We start from the raw sequence: 18,646 nt of genomic DNA, 5'->3' as shown, positions 1-18,646 counted from the left end.
GCTCTGGATTGGCTGTGTGCAGAGCTACAGATGAATAGATGTGGCTGCTTGCAAAGTAGGGAAATCAGCAGTGGTAGGGGCAGCACTAGCTGTCTTCCTACAGTGCAGTGGGAGCACGGAAGAGGGGGTGAGACACACAACTGGGCAGCATTAGGGAGCCCCTTCATGGCAGAGAAGAAGCCTGAAGTGTGTTCCAGACAAAGAGAACAACATGATCCAATGTGTGGTGATGTAAGCGAGGGTGTGGTGTGTTGGGGAATTCACCTCTTTAGAGCAACGGACAGCAGACGGCCTTCATGCCAAACAACCCACTGCCTGCTTTGGTCTAGCCCATGTGCTAGGAATGACTCTTACAGGTTTAACACTTGGGGATAAATCCAAAAGGATCATATATCATGACAGGTGAAAGTAATAGGAAATTCAGTTTCCTGAAACACAGTATTACTGAAACCCAGGCTCATTTATTGCTTTCCTGCTTCAGCCGTGAAGCTGAGTGACGGGGACAGAGACTTTCTGAGACACTCGCATCACTGTGCTTACTGCTTGGTGCACTCCAAATCGCCACAGTGTTTCAGTGCCACGGGTTTCACTGTACCCCACCACAGTTTATTATCATCGCTTCTCTATCGTGTCCAAAAAAGAAAAAAGAACTTGAAATGCCACACTATTAAGCCACAGAGGCATGTAGCCAAATCTGATGGCACAGCTCTGTGTTTATTATGTTGTGACACTGTAGCTATGCTGAAAGGATACTTTGGCATTACCGGACTAAGTGCTCCTCCGAGAGGGCCCAACTCCCAAGAAAGCAAAGACTAGAAAAAGGAGACCATTGAAAAAGGGGAGTATCTCAGCAACAAGAGAATGTCCTGACAAAAATCAAACATGAAAGTGGCTACACACCAAGTAAGTTTCTGAGTAATGAAGCTCATTATGTTAGCCAAGCAAGGAAAGCCCTTCCCAACATTGAGTTCATTAACTAGTGTTGATTGCAGCTGCTGAAGAAGCGTGTCCAGGGAAAATAAACTTGCTCTTGACTGGCAGCCTCTCCTCAACATTGGGCACACACCAACAGCCATTTTAAAATTAGGCAAATGATTTTGTGAGGTTTCCATGACTCTTAGGAGTCAACCGATGTGACTGTTACCATGGTTGGGTATATTTTGTAGTGGCACTGCCAAGTTTCGAATGACCTGAGAATTGGTATTTATGAGTAGGAGCAAGTACAGGTGAGAAGAATTTTATAAAGGGGTTACGAAAACACGAATTCAGCCTATAGTGTGCTGTGCAAATAATGTGTTAAAACTGACGGTGAAAATTTGTGTGGAGCAGAGAAAGATTTAGTTGGACACATTTACAAAGCTTGTGGCATGGCACTGTAAGGTAAGCACCGGACCGCCAACCACGTTCAAACCCACCAGCTGCTCTCGGAAACCCTATACAGGGTGGTTATGAGATGAAATTGACCCAGTGGCACTCAGCAACAACAAAGCCTGTGGTTCTCCACCGTATTATTCATCAGCAGGTACCTGGTGGAAAATATTTCAATCTATCGTGTTACAGACCAGTCAACATTAGTCACTCTTGTGGACATAACCCTCATCGATTCCATGAATTTTTGTACGAAATGGAAGCCGAATATCCTGACTTGCCTTACCCCATAACAGTTTTTAATGTCTTAGAAATAGAGTTTTCTTGGTGTTTAAGGCTCAGATGGAAATTGTTCTGAACAAAGAGGAACTGCCTTCAAACGACTAATTTTGAACACTTGGAATTCCGGCTTTGGAAAGCAGCTCTTGCTGTAGACTTGGTACTACTTGATCCAACATAAAACTCAGTAAATCAGCTCTTGTCATTTTGGCAGCAGTGATGTTTTGAGTCGGGTCATGTAAAGTTGCTCTCTGTCTGCTTTCTGTGTGGTCAAGCTAAAGCATACGCGTGTACTGTGGCTGTGGTTTTCAAATGCACACTGGTGGACATACAATGGAAATTTCCATGTTTCAAAATCATGTACTTGTGTAACCAATGAGTTTACACCAAATCTTAAATTGGCAGTGATTAAAAGGCAAAAGACAAGACAATAGCAGAATTCTATAAAAGTCTTACAGACAGTGACTATGTTCAGTTGAAATAGCTTATGTATTGATGACATCCAGCGTGAGTGATGCTAGTGGTTAACAGAAAGATGGGAACACTGAGTCCACCCAAAACGTGCCTCAGAAGGAGGATCTGGTGATCTACTTGCAAAAAATCAGCCTTTGATAACCCCATAGAGCCCAGGTCTGCTGACAGAGGGGGGTCACCATGAGCTGGAGTTGACTGAGGCTCACCAGTAGCTGGTTATTTTATTTTGTAAAATGACATACTCAGTGATGAAATGAAATCTCACTGCAGAATCAGCATTAATAGGTGAATATTTGTGTTACTTTTGATGACCCAAATGCAAACCCGTTGCTGATGAGGTGATTCTGACTCATAGTGACCACCCTGTAAGACTGAGTAGAATGCTCCATAGCTTCCAAGGCTGTGAATCTGGGGAGAGACTGCTGCAGCTCTCTCCCACAGAGCAGCTGAGAGATCCGAACCACTGATCTGTTGGTTATCTTGAGTGCTTTAACTGTTGTACCACCAGGCTCAATTTTGATAAAACAGAGTCCCAATTTTGTGAAATGTTACTCCATCCCCTACAAATGCATTCTCATTAATAGCTTAAAAACATTTGAATTATATTTTCAATTTTATAAATTGAAAAAATGTGGAAAAAATTTTTCTCATTCTTTAAGTGCTTCTATAATATCCTCAATTTTGCCCCTTTACCCAAAAAGTTTGCTCCTTCACAGGAAAAATTTGCTGGAACTCTTGGTGTGGTGATATAGGGTAAGCACTAGATTGCAAACCACAAGGTTGGCAGTTCAGATCCCGTCAGCTGCTCCTTAGAAACCGTGAACAGGGTTGCTAGGTGTCGGAACCAACTCACAGCACTTAACAACTCCAGAGTTTAGTTTGTTGGTATGGAGGAAAGGATGCCATGGGCCACGTTAGCAGTAGAGCTGACGAGCCCACCAGCGAGCGTTGTTCTAGGAGTAGAACAGTGACAACCTTGTCGCCACTGCTTCAAATTCTTCTCTCAGTCACCTCTGATACTTTATTGTTTGTTAACATTTTCACACTCTTCTCCGAAAAGTGGGAAACACTCAAACTGATAAATCTATGGCAACAGTTGAGACTAGGATTAGCCCCAAAAGGAGCTGGGAGCAATTTAGCACTTGATTTAACACCTCCTTAAGGGTGATGGGATTTAGCTAATTTATTGTTAATCCCTTATTTGTAGCACTTTTGTTGCTTTGTACCACAAGTGATTGACTTTAGATTTCATGTAGCCTGGCTTTGGCTATTTTGAGAGTTTGGATTAATGAAGGTAATTTAGAGAAGGCAGAAAATAAATCCATATTTGAGTTTTAAAAACATGGGTGCTTGTGTTTGATTTAAAAAGGATTCAGAGAGGATAGTATTGGTCGTTTTGTAAGGTATTTTAGCAATGTGATACATTATCAACATAGCTGTATAAAATGACTGGAAGGAAGTTTACCAGAAGACTAACAGTGAGTGATGGGATTAAGAGTCATTTTGCCCATTTCTCTGTTTTCCATTATTTTTGTTAAGTAGCATGTTACTTTCATAAAATGTTTCACATTTATATATAAACCATTAATAATTAATATGATGTTCTAAAAAGAGGCAAAAAAAAATAGCTTTGATGTAAATTCCACACCAGTGGGACAAACAGGAAAGCGGGGGAGTGCCCCCAGGCTCCCTTGGTTCTTTCATCCTGGTCTCAGATGTGGGTTTCTCTCCCTCTTGTTTCCTCGGGACCTGAGTGGCCTCTTGAGTGGCCTCTTGACTCTTAACACAGCCGTGGTCCAGTTCACTCCCAGATCTTACAGGGGTGAGGGGTGGCTGGCGAGTCTTCCCTCCTTTCTTAGACCTCAGGGCTCCTTGCGTGTCCTGAGAGTTGATTGAATGAAGAGTGGGTTTTAGAATGTGTAGTTTCTCAGATCTTGTGTTTCCAGGCCTTGAGAGGACAGACAGATTGGAGTTGTGAATTCCTACTGTAAAGCCCTAGTGTGGCGCTGTAGGATTAGCACTGACCGCAGGGTCGGTTTGAAGCACAAGTTTGGTGGTTCAATTTCACCAGCTGCTCTTCGGAAATCCTATACAGGGTCAGTATGAGTCGGAACTGACTCAATGTAACTTTAATAGCAACAACAACTGAAAACTTTCAATCTTTGGAAAGTAGAAAAGAGTGATTTCTGTGAGATTTTCCCCTCGGTCCCTTGAGCTCTGCATTGCCTGGTAGCACCGAGTTAGAGGGGGAGAAGGAGGAGAAATCTTCACCAAACATTTTGGTGTCTAAATAGTGGACAGGATTGAAGGTGGGCTCCCTGCCTGGCTTGAATCTGGACATCAGGTCCTCTCTGAGAAGCTCCCAGGAAGGGGTTGTTCCTGAGTCAGACAGTTAGCTGAGCCCCACCTCTAGGGCTTTTAACCTGGGACTGGGAGGGAGTAGGCCTCCTACTGATGATGCTTTGCCTGGTGGGTGGCAGCATGGGACTGCTGCCATTGCTCTCAAGCTTTCCCTTTGTGCCTCATGTTCCAGGATGTAGTCATTTGACACACTTCTTCCAGGTTCTGTACTCACCTCTCAAAAGCTTGCTTCAGGGATTTGTAATTTAGTAGTGGGAAAAAGTTTACACGTCATTAGCATATAAGGCAGAACAAGGGCCTTAGGAAATGTTTGCAAACTTAGAGGATGGTAACTTTTCCCTGGGAACAAAAGGACAAGGGTGGGATTGGGGGTGTTAGGATAAGCTAGGTGGGTGTCAAGGAAGACCCCACGTCTTCTTTGGCATCCAGAAACTCACTCAGAATTGAGCCTTGAAAGATTTCTTCAGGAAAACAAGGGGACAAGAGCAAAAGCAAGAAAGTAAAAGGCCTTGTTTTAAGACCCCAACCAAAGACTTCAGTGTCCCTGACTGGAGTGGAGATGTTGGAACCCCAGGCCAAGTGGCAGTGTCACTTGTTATTGGCTTGGTTCCACTTCATAGTGACTTTCTGTTTGACAGACTGAAATGTTGGCCAGCCCTGTGTCACCATCAGGGTCACTGGTAGACGTGAGTCCCTGGAAGCCAGTGGACTCGGTCAGGTGAAGTTGTTGGTACTTAGTTCTGGGAGATGCTGAAGGCTCTTCAGCAGCAAAGCGAGAATTCATCTGAGGTCTTGGAGGAATTGTGAGCAATGTGCAATGTAAAGGGCTGAAGCAGGGAGCCTGCTCACCTACTGCCACTGTTGATTCCTACTTGTAGTGACCCCGGAGAGGACAGAGTAGGGTTTCTGAGACTATAAATCTTTATGGAAACAGACAACCTCATCTTTCTCTTGTGGATCCACTGGTTGGTTTGAACCACCCACCTTGCAGTGAGCAGTGTGGTCCTTAACCCATTGCACCACCAGGGCTGCTTGAAGCAAGGAGACTAATTTGCTAAAAGGTACCAAATCCCTGATTGGGGCGGGCTGGGGGAGGGGGGCAATGGCAGTGAGAATGAATAGAAGAGACGTAATTGGGACACTTACTTCCTCAGCCCTTATGAGCTCCATCTGCATATGCCACTGTCTGTCCCAAGAGAGCTGCCCTCGGGAGCCTCTGCTTCTCCAAGAAGGCATACTGTGCCCAACTTGCAGTGACTGCATCCTGACTGTCCCCCAGCCTGTCTCCCTGGTTTTTCACCGAGGCCCTGTGACAACGAGCAGATGGCACAGCTGGGAGGAATTCCAGATTGAGCAAATACACATACAAGATGCCACTTCAGTTAGAATTTCAGATGAACAGTGTGATCATGTTTTAACATAAGTATATCCCATGTAATGTTTGGGACATAGACTAAAACCAGGAGTGCTGGTGGCACAGTGGGCTGCTAACTGAAAGAATCCACCAGCCTCTCCTCAGGAGAAACAAGGCTGCCTGCTTCTGCAAAGATTGCCTGTGGCTGTCTCAGAAACCCCCTCGAGCCGTTCTATGCCACCTGACGGCAGTGGGTTTGGTTTTGGTTCGAACTAAAATGTTACTTGTTTGAACTGGTGTCACTTCTCACTCTTGGCTTGTACCCTCCTCTCATGAACATTGTACCTCGTCCCATTTCTCACCCAGTACCTCCTAAGTTAGTTTCTGGTGGGCCCAAAGACTCAGAGTATGTGCTTCTCAGGAGAGGGATCGGCTGAGGGGCTTGTGGAACAGGTGTCCCAACTCAGAGCTGCAGCTTTCTGACTAGTCTGATGGGGGGAGAAAGGCCCTTATGTTGAGAAGCCAAAGGGGACCGACGAGTTGGGGGCCCAGTGTCTCAGTGTGAGGCGCACCAAAGGCCAGGATGCAGTAGCTGACCGTGATGTCTGACCGTGGTAGCTCACCAGGTCTGAGCTCTTGTCCTCTCTGCCTTCCTCACTGCTGATGCCTCTCTCTCTCTCTTTGTTTTCTCTCTCCTCTCTTCTCCTGCCCAGCCTGGGTCTGGAGTCCTTCCTCTGGATCCCCAAAGCATCCCAAGCAGCCCCTTCTAGCCCATGTGTGTTTTTCTCATGCATATGTGCACTTCCTAAGGGCTGGGACCTGCCCCTTCATCTGTGCCTTTGGTGCTCAGCACCCCCTCCACCAAGGGCAGGGCTCTACTGGAGGCTTCCCTCTGCCCCTCAGCACCCACCCAAACTCATCCGATTCACCAGCAGAAGAAACACCTATTGGAAGTCTCTAGCTTGGGCTGCCTGTCCCCACACCTCATCAGGAGCAGACTAAAAATAAGAAGACTGTTGAGTGTCATGTGGCCAGATCCTGGGACTTTGTTCTAACCCTTCAGACCCAGGTTTAGTGCTCTATGGCTGGGCAGGGGTTTTCCTCCACACTTTCTTCTATACACAAGTGTTTACACAAGCGTTTGCACTTCTGGAACTTTCCTCCTTACTGACATCAAATGCCCTCTGTCAAGCCGTTTGTTGCCTGTACTGTTAGAGACTGAGAAAATTAATTGAATGGAATGTCCATCCCCTAACCCCAGAGCCCCCTACTCTAAGAGACCCCCCCCCCACCTGGACATACACAGTGAACTAAAACAAAAGGTCCATTCAGGGAGTAAGTGGGTCTGGGGTTCTCTACTGGGTGGGGTATGGGAGAGGAGCTCTGGGAGTATCTTGTTTGTTACATGCAGGGCAGAGGAGAGACAGACAAATGAAGTTTGGCAGGAGGCCAAAAGGACAGATGGAGAGCCCCCAAGTCCCCAGGTTAGTCAGGACACAAATAGCTTACTAGTGAGAGGAAGGGACTCTCCAGAATGCTCCCTGGAGCACCTGCCCAAGCCGCTGACCTGGCTGGTCCATGAAGTGTCTCCTTTGGGAGAAGATTGTCCAGAGAGACACTTGGTTGCCTGGGCTTCAAAGCACCAGCCTCCTGTAGAGCTTGTCCACAGCTCTTCTCTATGTGGGCCTCAGTCTCCCTGGTACTCAGCCTAGAGCCCAGCTGTGCTCCTGGGGACAGGTGGGGGCTGCAGAGACCATGGCCAAAGTCTGGGCTAGGGTCCTCCTGCTCTTGTTTGTTGGCCCTCTGATTAGTGGGCTGGCCTGGGAAACCTCAGGGAGGGTTTGGAAATTAAGACCTCAGCCAGCTACCAGGACAGGCAGCTGGCTGGGAGGCTGTAGTCTCTGGCTTCTGCTCTGCAGGCTGCCCTGGGACCTGGTCTTTGGTGGAGGGAGGGTCCTGATGCTGAGGCCCAGCCTCCAGAGCAGGGCCCTCCAGGGACTGGCTTCTTGATGGGAGACGAGGGCCTGACGCTCCTCGCTGGCCTGCCACACGCGGGCTCCCCCTGCAGGTACCTGAAGGAGTTCCGCACCGAGCAGTGCCCACTCTTTGTGCAGCACAAATGCACACAGCATCGACCCTACACCTGCTTCCATTGGCACTTCGTGAACCAGCGGCGCCGTCGGTCCATCCGCCGCCGGGACGGCACCTTTAACTATAGCCCTGACGTCTACTGTACCAAGTACGACGAGGCCACAGGCCTCTGCCCGGAGGGCGACGAGTGAGTGCCCAGCCCCTCCAGGGGCCCCTCTCTATGGCCCAGCATAGTTCAGGCCCTGCCATTCTCTGTGGCCCCTTTTTCTACTTTTGGGAAACCCCAAACAGGCCTTCTGACAACTCTTATGAGCCATCCCTGAACCTAGCTGAGCAGACCACAGGCACCCCTCCACATATCTCTAAACCCATAAGACTGCTATTTAGAGACTGTTCCCCGTTTTTTGCTGGCCCTAAACATTTGATCACAAACCCCGGAAGAGAGACGGGGCACACTTGTGACAGGAGAAGGCTGCTAACCTGGGAACATCACTGATGAGGGGACACTTGTGGACCCTGTTGAGGTTCATGTCAGCTTTGCCGAGGCAGTGGAGCCCAATACTGTTACCATCCCGCCCTGCACCTGTGTGCACTTTGCTTCTCAGAGGACCTGGTCTGGGAAGCACTTGTCCGGCTCCAGCTGGGGCCCCCAGGCACCTCCTCAGGACAGCCCAATGGGGCAGACAGATTCTGGCTTCACAGCGGCCCTGGGGGAGGATGGGGGGGGGATAGGGGGAGCAGCATGGAGTGACGCCAGCACTGTGTTCTAGGTGCCCATTCCTGCACAGGACAACAGGGGACACTGAACGCAGGTACCACCTACGCTACTACAAAACCGGAATCTGCATCCACGAGACAGACTCCAAAGGCAACTGCACCAAGAACGGTCTACACTGCGCGTTCGCCCACGGGCCCCATGACCTCCGCTCCCCTGTCTACGACATCAGGTGGGCTGGGGCCACGGAGGACGGCGAGCACCACAGATGAGTGGAGGACAGGCAGCCAGCTCTGCTCCCGGCCCTCACCCTATACGCCTCTCTGTCCTCTCCTCTCCTCTCCTCAGGGAGCTCCAGGCCATGGAGGCCTTGCAGAATGGCCAGACCACAATGGAGGGCAGCATTGAGGGCCAGTCAGCTGGGGCTGCAAGTCATGCCATGATTGAGAAAATTCTCAGTGAAGAGCCACGGTGGCAAGGTGATGGCTCTGTCTGCTGCCTGCCCTTCCTCGCTCCCCTCTGCGTATTACCCTGCCCCAGCTGTAGTCCTTGTCAGAAGGTTCCCTTGGCGTGTCCTGTCTGCGTCATCACACTGCTGCTGCCACACCCTTTCATGATAGCCATATGTGTGTGAGCTACCCCACACTCCAGGAGGGTCAGGAACAGTATTCGAGTACCCAGGGCCTTCGAGGAGGTGGCCTTGCTGACCCTTTTCACAGGAGCCTGGTGGCAGACAAACCTGGAGCCATAGCCCCACTGCCTGACCCTGCCCTCTGACCCCTATGCAGAGACGGCGTATGTGCTGGGGAACTATAAGACGGAGCCGTGCAAGAAGCCCCCGCGGCTGTGCCGCCAGGGCTATGCCTGTCCCTACTACCACAACAGCAAGGACAGGCGGCGGAGCCCCCGGAAGCATAAATACAGGTCCTTGGGCCTCAGGAGGACGCCATGGGAGGGGCCTGCTGTCTGTGCAGTGGTCAGGGAGGTGGGAGGTCAGCCCTGGAGATGACAGGATCCCAGGGTCCACAAGGGAGAGAGGGAGGTAAAGTTGGCTGAACCTAGGAGCCTAAGTGTTCTAATATGAGACTGTTCCTCGGAGGTCCTTCCAGCTCTGATCCGCAGGGGTGGTGCATATGTTTCTAGCTAGAGCTTGGCTCTCCCTTGGCTCTGTGGTGCTGGGTGAGTGGGGCCTGGCAGAAGGAACACACAGTGTCCCTGCTGATGAAGCCAGGCTGGGCTGGGGAAGCCGAGTGCTGACCGCCTAGCAGGACCCTCATGCTATGGTTGACCTTGGGGGACCAGGAGACAGAGAGGGTCCCTGAGCAGGTGTCCAGGTAGTACTCTGGTTCCATTTCACCTTCCTCACCGCCTCCTGACCCCATTTTCTCCCTGGGCAGGTCATCTCCGTGTCCAAATGTGAAACACGGGGATGAGTGGGGAGACCCTGGCAAGTGTGAGAATGGGGACGTCTGCCAGCACTGCCACACGCGCACGGAGCAGCAGTTCCACCCAGAGGTGGGCCTCGGGCAGGGGCACTGGGGGGCAAGAAGAAGGGGACACTGTCTGAGAGAAGGAGCAGAAGAAACTCAGGGCTCCCACATGGAGGGGTCACCTGGCAGTGTGGGACCCTTGGCCCCTGTTCCCACGCTCACACGGCCGGCCACCTGCTGCTCCCAGTTTTCCACAAGCCTGGAAGGTGGGCAAGCCTGGGCTCTTCTAATACAGTGATCGTAGGGTTTTCTTTAAAACTGCTTCGAGCTGCTTGTCCCAGATCATATAGCCTAGGGTACCAGACACCTCTTGGTCCTACCTCCCTGACCACTGGCTCCAGGTGTAACCCTGGCCAATAGTGTGCCGGTGTCTCCTGCAGGGTACAGAGAGGTACGGGACACCTTTAGGACCCAGTGCAGATCCCACCCCAGGGGGCCTGGGGGCTGCCTCATAAGGGAGGTGGGGTCACTTCCTGCTAGGAGGTACATTTGACCACAGCCTGCCATGGCTGTGAGAGCAGGCTGGCCCAGGGCTGGGATGGTGGCCGGAAGGTGGGCCGTCAGAAGAGACTTGGGGGGAAGGAGAGAGATAGGAGATGGGAAACAAGCTGAACCCACTCTCCCCGGTGCTGGAGAAGGGGCACCTGCCCAGCCTGACCCACTCTGCTGTGCTCCCCAGATCTACAAATCCACCAAGTGCAACGACATGCAGCAGTCGGGTAGCTGCCCCCGTGGACCTTTCTGCGCCTTTGCTCATGTAGAACGTATGTTGTCCCTGATGCCCCAGGGGAATACCCTCTCTGCTTTACCCTCCCCCGACTTGTGCTGTGTCCGGAAAGGCCAGCAGGACTGTCAGTGTCCCCCACATCCCAGGAGGCCCCACTCCCCACACCTCTGGAAGTGGCTGTGAAGCCCTGGGCTCCCAAAGTCTTGAGACAGAGGCCGTAGGGACTATCCTTCTGGTCAGGCGCACACGGGCCCCTCCCAGAGCCGACCTGGCAGCTCCCACCAGCTGGCCCATGGTGCACACATGCAGACAGGGCTGAGTGAACACAGTGTGCTTCCCTCCAGCAGAGCTGTCCAATCGAAATACAGCGTGAGCCCGCTCCGTTCATTATTGAAGATTTTCTAGGAACCACATTTAAAAAATAAGAAATCATTTTGATGACATCTTTTTATTAGCCTAATGCATAACATCATGTTTCTATACATGATCGTATGAAAACTGACAAAGATGTTTCCCTTTTTTTTTTAATTATGCTAAAACCACCAGTTAGCATCAGGTTGATTCTGACTCACGGTGCCCCCTGGTGTGTCAGAGTGGAACTACACTCCACAAAGTTTTCATTGGCTGCTTTTTCAGCAGTAGATCACCAGGTCTTCTGAGGCATCTCTAGGTGGATTTGAACCTCCAGCCTTCTTTATATTCATCATTTATACCACCTTCCATATATACATACTATTCCTCACACCTCCAGCGTGTTTCACTTAAAAACAGCCATATTTCTAGTGCTCCATAGCCACGTGTGGCTTGTGGTCACTGGATGGGAACAGCCTGTCTCCACCTGGCACTGCTTTGGGTCCAGTCTGTGGGACTAAAGGGCAACAACTGAGGGCCCTGCAGGCACCACGGTGGTTGGTCCCAGCCATGGGGACTGGGACCACTTGGTTGAGGTGGCTTAGAGCAGTGATGCATAACCCTGGCGCAGGTGGGTTCACATCCCAGCTCTCTGTTACTTCGGGAATTCCCCCTTACCCACTTGGAGCCTCAGTTTCCTTATCCCTTAAGCCTGGGGCAGGTACATAAGTACACATTGCTTGGCACTGTAAGTGTGTGGTCCTGATGTCAGTAGAATAACGTGGACCCTCCTCTCCATGCACTGGACATGCCAGTCTCTGGAAGAGACCTAGCACGTTTATGGAGGGATGGTGCTGGATCAGGCTCCTACTGACACCCAGCCATTATCTCTTGCAGAGCCACCCTTAAGTGATGACCTGCAGCCTCCCTCAGCTTTGTCTAGCCCCACCCAGCCGGGTCCTGTCCTGTACATGCCATCCGCTGCCGGAGACTCGGTGCCCGTGAGCCCCTCCAGTCCGCACGCCCCTGATCTCAGCACCGTATGTGCCTGGCTGGGGCCCTGGGGCCTTGTTCTGCTAGACTAGGGGTGGCGGGAGGGTCCAAACCTGCCCATGAACCAACACCTGCTTCTCTTGTCCCCAGGTCCTCACAGCCTGTGCGGGGTGGGAGTAGGGGAGGGCAGGGAGGCCCTGGGCTTTGGCCTTGGGCCAAGAATTTCTTTAATTTGGGAGCCAGGGATATGGTCCCCAAGCAGTAGTCAGCCTGGGTGTGCCTAGTTGAAGAGACAAAGCCACTTGCCACTTGTTCTACTCCCTCATGAAGAGTAGGGGTTTCTGGGTGGTCGCTGCTGTGTACTGGCTGCTGGAAATGGGCCTAAGCCCCTTGCTGAAGACTCCCACATTGTGGCAAAGACCAGGGAGGCCCTGTACTCGGCCGTGCTGTGCCCACTGGTCCCCTGTCTCCCTCCCTTCTATAGCTCCTGTGTAGAAACAGCAGCCTGAGCAGCCCTTCAAACCTCTGCGGTTCCCCCCCGGGCTCCATTAGGAAGCCCCCCAACCTAGAAGGCATTGTCTTCCCTGGGGAGGCCGGCCTCGCCCCTGGAAGCTACAAGAAGGCTCCTGGCTTTGAGAGGGAGGACCAGGTGGGAGCTGAGTACCTGAAAACTTTGAAATGCCAGGTAAGGACTGTAGCGGCAAGAGGCTCCTTCGAACCCATTGTGGGTGACTTTCTCCTCCATGGACAAGAGAAGCCCTGAGGTTGGCCTATCCCAGCAGAGGAGATAACTGGGGTCTAGGCCAGAGCCCTGTGTCCATATGAAGACAGGAAGGTCTCGTTTGCCTGAGATTAGCCGGTGTCACAGAGCTATTAAACAAAGGGTCCCATGGGCCCCTGACAGCACAGCAGGCTTTTCCCACTCTGTACGGCCTTGAAAGGAGCCCTGGTGGTGCAGTGGCTAAGCGCTTTTGAATCCACCAGCTGCTCCATGGGAGAAAGATGTGGCCATCGGCTCCTGTAATGATCGGCAGCTCGGGAAATCCCATGAAGCAGATCTGCACTGCCCTGTAGGCTTGCTGTGAATTGGAATCAAGTGTGTGACAGCGAGTTTTGGTTTTTTGGTTTTGTGTTATCTTGGGGAGCAGGGCAGAGGGGTCCCAGCTGAGCCTGGAGAGAAACGTGAACTGTCTGAGGCTTAGATTCTCCAGCAGCTGTTCCCGTGGGTCTTGGGGGCAGAAGAGAAGGGAGAAGGCGTGTGTGTGTGTGTGTGTGTGTGTGTGTGTGTATCATGGGGGGCTGCAGGGAGCTCAGCAGGCCACTTAGAGCCCCCACCCTGCCCCTGCAGCCTCTGTGAGCCATGGCTGTCCAGGTGGATTCCTGGCTGGAGCCCCCTAACCGCATTTGTGTCCTACTCCTGGTTTTGTTTTCCAGGCCAAATTAAAACCCCACTCACTGGAGCCCAGGAGTCCGGAGCAGCCTCTGCTACAGCCCAAACAGGTATAGAGCTTGGGCCCCTCTCCCTTGCCGCCCACTGCGCTCAAGTCAGAACCCTGGGAGGCTTCTGGGAGTGGGGCCAGGCTCATCACTGCGCTACGTCTCCCTACCCGGCTGCCAGAGCCCAGCCAACATCTGGCCAACTTTAGCCCAAGCCCTCTGGGCATGGGGACAGAAAAGAGCTGGGCTGGCCCATTGCCCTCTGTCACCATCTCTGGCTCTCGACCTTCCACTGCCTCTCCTCCCTCTCTCATTGCAGGACGTGCTGGGCCTCCTCCCCGTGGGCAGTCCCCTGACCTCAAGCATCTCTTCTAGTATCACCTCCAGCCTGGCCGCCACTCCCCCTAGCCCCGCGGGCACCAGCAGCGTCCCTGGCATGAACGCAAACGCACTGCCCTTCTACCCCACCAGTGACACAGTCGAGTCGGTCATAGGTAATTCGGCCTCTTTTGTTGTCAGCTCAGGCTCTCAGGCCTCTCGTGAGGGCTCCTGTTGGTTGTCAGCCCACCACTCACCTTAGACAGAGGTCTTGGGAGAGGCAGAGTGCAGAGGCTCAGGGGCCACAACTTAGAGCCCTTATGAGTAAATCCAAAAGAGGCCCCTCTTCCCGGGGCAAGTGCAACATCACCCCCCAGCCACAGGCCATTCAGCTCCTTCCTCCTCATTCTCTCACTAGGTACCCTGTGCAGTGAACAAACTGTACAGCTCTTCTCAGAATGCCTGTCCTTAGGGGTCACTGTCCCTCTGTCAACTGTCAAACAGGTGTCCACTCTGTACCAGGTCCTGTGGCAAGCTGTTCCTCCCCTCACTGTCCAGTTCAGCTGAGGGCGCCCTAGCCACCCCCAGGGAGCTCATGGGGGAGACCTACTAGCTGTAATGGTGGGAGACAAGACCTCTGTTGGGCACTGGGTGTGTCCAAGCTGGACGTCACCAGACAGCACGGGGATCAGTCTAGCAGAAGACCAGCCCATGCAAAGGCCCAGAGGTCCGAGAGCACTTGGCTTCCTGTGGCGTGAGCCTGGAGATGTGGAGATGAGGTAGTAAGTCCCTGGAGTTGAGGCCGGGAGCCTGAGAGGATGCAGCCCCTCAGGAGGTTGGGAGGCTCATATCCACTCACTCTGCCCCTAGAGTCAGCCCTGGACGACCTGGACCTGAACGAGTTTGGGGTGGCCGCCCTCGAGAAGACTTTCGATAATAGCACGGTGCCCCACCCAGGCAGCATCACAATGGGTATTCAGCAGTGGTAGCAGGGTGGCATGGGAGGGTTCCCTGGGCCCAGAGTGGCCCCACTAACCTGACCCCGTGCCGGCATCTCTGGCAGGCGGCAGTTTACTGCAGAGCTCTGCTCCCGTGAACATTCCCGGCTCCCTGGGCAGCGCTGCTTCCTTCCACTCCGCGTCCCCGTCCCCTCCTGTCAGCCTCTCCTCACATTTCCTGCAGCAGCCCCAGGGTCACCTGAACCAGTCAGAAAACACGTTTCTGGGGACCTCGGCCTCCCATGGATCTTTGGGTAAGGGGACATGGCTCTCTGAGGAGACTGGGGCAGGAACCCCAGGCTGTAGAAACTACCTTTGGCCCCTGTCCTGTGGCCCCACCCCCACCCCCACATACAAGGTGCACATCCCTGGAGAGTGAGTTGCTTGTTGCTGTAAAGTGGGTATAATGACAGCATCCACGCATCCACGGAGGAAGGCTCATGACAGGCAGGGCTAGGCTGATGCTCCTCCCCTCCTGGGGCAGGTCTGAATGGGATGAACAGCAGCATCTGGGAGCACTTTGCCTCTGGAAGCTTCTCCCCGGGCACATCCCCTGCCTTCCTGTCAGGGCCGGGGGCCGCGGAACTGGCCCGGCTTCGGCAAGAGCTAGAGGAGGCCAACAGCACCATCAAGCAGTGGGAGGAATCCTGGAAACAGGCCAAACAGGTACTTCTCCCACCCTGCCATCCAGTCCCTGGGGACACCCAGCCGAGCCCAGCTTACACGGAGGGGAAATGGGAGAACAGCACCTTTTCTCCCTGAAAGGACCTGTCCTGGGTGGTTGGCATCCCAGGACTTGAACTCCCTCAAGAAGCTGCTCTGCTCCCACAGGACCCCTGCCTCTCCCGGTCTCCAGACTCTGAGATGGACCCCTTGTCCAGCCATGGCTCAGGTGCCCCTGAGGCGCTGGCCGGGAGCTGGCTCTGCCTGGGGCTCTCCTGCTCTGCTAGGCTCTGCCCCACCCAGAGCGGCTCTTGCAGGAGGCCCTGAAACCTCTCTTCTCTGCAGGCAGCCTCAGCCTCCTCCCCAACCCCTCCCCAGATAGCAGGCCACACACCTCTCCTGGATGGAGATGTTCCCGGTGGGGCAGGGGGGCAGGGGTAAGAGGCGCCCTTGTGATGAGGTGCTGCGTGTTGGGCCCGCAGGCTTGTGATGCCTGGAAGAAGGAGGCGGAGGAGGCCAGCGAGCGGGCTAGTGCAGCAGGTGCTGAATGTGAGCTGGCCCGGGAGCAGCGGGACGCACTGGAGGTGCAGGTGAAGCAGCTGCAGGAGGAACTGGAGTGTCTGCACACGGGGCCTGACCCACTGTCCCTGCCAGCCTTCTCTGACCTGGAGGCTCTCTCGCTCTCCACCCTCTACTCCCTCCAGAAGCAGCTGCGGGCCCACCTGGAGCAAGTGGACAAGGTCAGCAGGAGCTTAGGGGAGCCATGGGCGGACAGGGCGCCCAGGAACAGCCCCCCCTTCTTCTGAGAACCCCTAACACCAAAATGCTGGCCTGCTGGCAGGAGCCAGGATGGGACATCACTCCTTGGGGAGGTCAGAGCACTAAGAGTTTGAGGGTCAGCGTCCATGCCAGTACTTACAGGGTAGACACTGACGGAACTGCCCTCGGCTGCACTCCTGAAGGCTTTTCCAGAAGGCTCTTCTCATCCCAGCAGACGGGCCAGGGCCAGGGCCAGGGCACCAAGGCTGTCCTGCTGGGTCCTCGGGCAGCTTGGTGTGGTACAAAGAGCATTCTATCCTTCAGCAGCCGTGGCCATGTGACCGTGGGCAGATCAGAGTCCTTTTCTTGTTTGGGGCAGAAGCCTTTGTGTGAGGGAAAGCCTGGCAGGTATGGGTGCACCTTCCCTGGCCCCTCCTGCAGTCTGTGGGCCCATCCCAAGGCGTCCGACGTGGGCCTAGGCCAGTGGCACAGCGTGTGAGACAGCGCCATCTCTCCCCGCAGGCTGTGTTCCACATGCAGTCGGTGAAATGCCGTAAGTGTCAGGAGCAGCCCCGGGCGGTGCTGCCGTGCCAACATGCCGTGCTGTGTGAGCTGTGTGCCGAGGGCAGTGAGTGCCCTGTCTGCCAGCCAGGCCGGGCCCACACCCTGCAGTCGTGACCCTGCGCCTGGCCGCCCGGCCTGCTGCTCACCTAGGACTTTTTAAAGTATATATAGATATATATATATATATATGTATGTATGTATGTATATGTATATGATCTTGTATATGTATACATTCTGTGTGCGTGCGGGTGTGCGTGGGCAGCCAGCGTGTGAACAGTGTCTGTGTTTATATCTGTGCATAGATATAGACACACACTTTAAAACCAACTTACCAAGCACTTTTTAAAAGAAAAACTATTTTGCAGCCCCCCCACCCCAATTCCCTTTTTCTCCCCACTGCAGAGACGAAACCCCTCTTCCCCCACCGGCCCTTTGGCAGGAAAATCTGTTTGTCCATTTTTTATTGTAGGAACTAACTATTTTTAACTTCTTCCTGGGGCCTGAGTAGGGAAGGGCAGACTCCACTCGCCTATCTCCCCAGGCCAGGGGAGCAGAGCTGGTAGGAAGGACTCGGGTCCCAGCTGTGAGGGCCACCAGGAGGTCTAGGCAGGTGTGCTGGGGACAAACCATCCTGGTTCACAGACTTTTTACCAAATGTGTTGTTTCCTTCTAAGAAGAATCAGCAGGGGCTGGCAGCCCAGACTCCAGCCCCATCCTCTCCCGACACCTGGGTCTGAGGCTCCTAGGGGAACAAGGCCCACAGCCCTCTCCCTCAGGTTCCTGAGGCCTGGGGTCCACCCTCAGCCCTCTTTCTGCATCCCCCAGAGCCACCTAACAGGCTGGCACTGCCCTCTCCGACCCTCAGCTGACCCCCTCTCCTGGCATGGCCCTCCGCCTGCCTTCCACCCCTCCCTCTGGCAGCTAGCAGGGCAATAGGTGGGAGGGGCCATGGCCCTGGCCCTTGAAGGAAGCTCCGCGTGCGTTCCTTGGTGCTCTCCGAGTGCAGCTGACGTCTTGCCCGGCCCGGGGCAGACGCCCGTGAGCATGTGTGTGCGTGCCTGTCCACTGTATATTGTGTCTTAGCTTCCATTTTTAAATTGTGTACAGAGAGGAGCCTTGGGGCGGGAGGGCAGGGCCAGTGGCTGGTGGTGACCCGCTCCCAGCACTAGTGTCTGGAGAAAGGGGGCTAGGAAGGGTCTGGCCCCAGCTCCGCCTTGGGCTCAGCACGCAAGGGCTTTCAATGAATTACGTGAAAACTTTTTTTTTTTTTTTACGAAAATGCAAAAATCAACAAAGCTCCAAACCTATTGGAAATAAAAGATGAACTTGCAGTGGTGGCTAATTTCCGTGGAGTCATGGGACCATGGGGCATGAACATGAGCAAAGCCTCTGAGCCAGCAGCTGGGTCTTGGAACTGACCCCACCCACTCACCCCCCAGATGCCTGCTGGGCTGTGGCAAGCCCCCAGGGAGAAACATCCAGGCTCCAGGGCCTAGCCAGAGCTCTGGACAGCCTGCATTCGTTCACACGTGACCGGGGTATGGCTGGGTGACACAGACCTCCCAGGCCTGGGGCTCTCCCCAGGACTATTTGCAGCTGTATTGCTTCCCCCAAATCAAAGAGACCCTAATTGCTCTTCATTGGAGCAGGGAGTCCCAGTCCGCCCTGTGGGAATGAGCTACATGGAAGTCCCAGAAAAGGGGG

At 53.4% G+C, this 18,646-nt stretch overlaps 1 protein-coding gene across 1 annotated transcript in view; it reads left to right on the top strand.

Annotated features, from left to right (window-relative positions):
• UNK (unkempt family zinc finger) overlaps positions 1–17,056 on the top strand; it is a 33,139-nt gene extending 16,083 nt beyond the window's left edge. The window contains exons 2-16 of the mRNA XM_006869570.1: positions 7,905–8,114; positions 8,698–8,874; positions 8,991–9,121; positions 9,431–9,566; positions 10,040–10,157; positions 10,812–10,896; positions 12,108–12,250; positions 12,688–12,888; positions 13,638–13,703; positions 13,960–14,134; positions 14,829–14,930; positions 15,022–15,210; positions 15,441–15,622; positions 16,102–16,359; positions 16,901–17,056. Coding sequence (XP_006869632.1) covers positions 7,905–8,114; positions 8,698–8,874; positions 8,991–9,121; positions 9,431–9,566; positions 10,040–10,157; positions 10,812–10,896; positions 12,108–12,250; positions 12,688–12,888; positions 13,638–13,703; positions 13,960–14,134; positions 14,829–14,930; positions 15,022–15,210; positions 15,441–15,622; positions 16,102–16,359; positions 16,901–17,056 — 2,329 coding nt within the window. The remainder of the gene's footprint in view (positions 1–7,904; positions 8,115–8,697; positions 8,875–8,990; positions 9,122–9,430; positions 9,567–10,039; positions 10,158–10,811; positions 10,897–12,107; positions 12,251–12,687; positions 12,889–13,637; positions 13,704–13,959; positions 14,135–14,828; positions 14,931–15,021; positions 15,211–15,440; positions 15,623–16,101; positions 16,360–16,900) is intronic.
• Positions 17,057–18,646: the final 1,590 nt, after the last annotated feature.

The sequence above is a fragment of the Chrysochloris asiatica genome, unplaced genomic scaffold (genome assembly GCF_000296735.1).
Source record: "Chrysochloris asiatica unplaced genomic scaffold, ChrAsi1.0 scaffold00132, whole genome shotgun sequence".
NCBI lineage: Eukaryota > Metazoa > Chordata > Mammalia > Afrosoricida > Chrysochloridae > Chrysochloris > Chrysochloris asiatica.
This window is presented reverse-complemented; position numbering and strand designations above follow the sequence as displayed.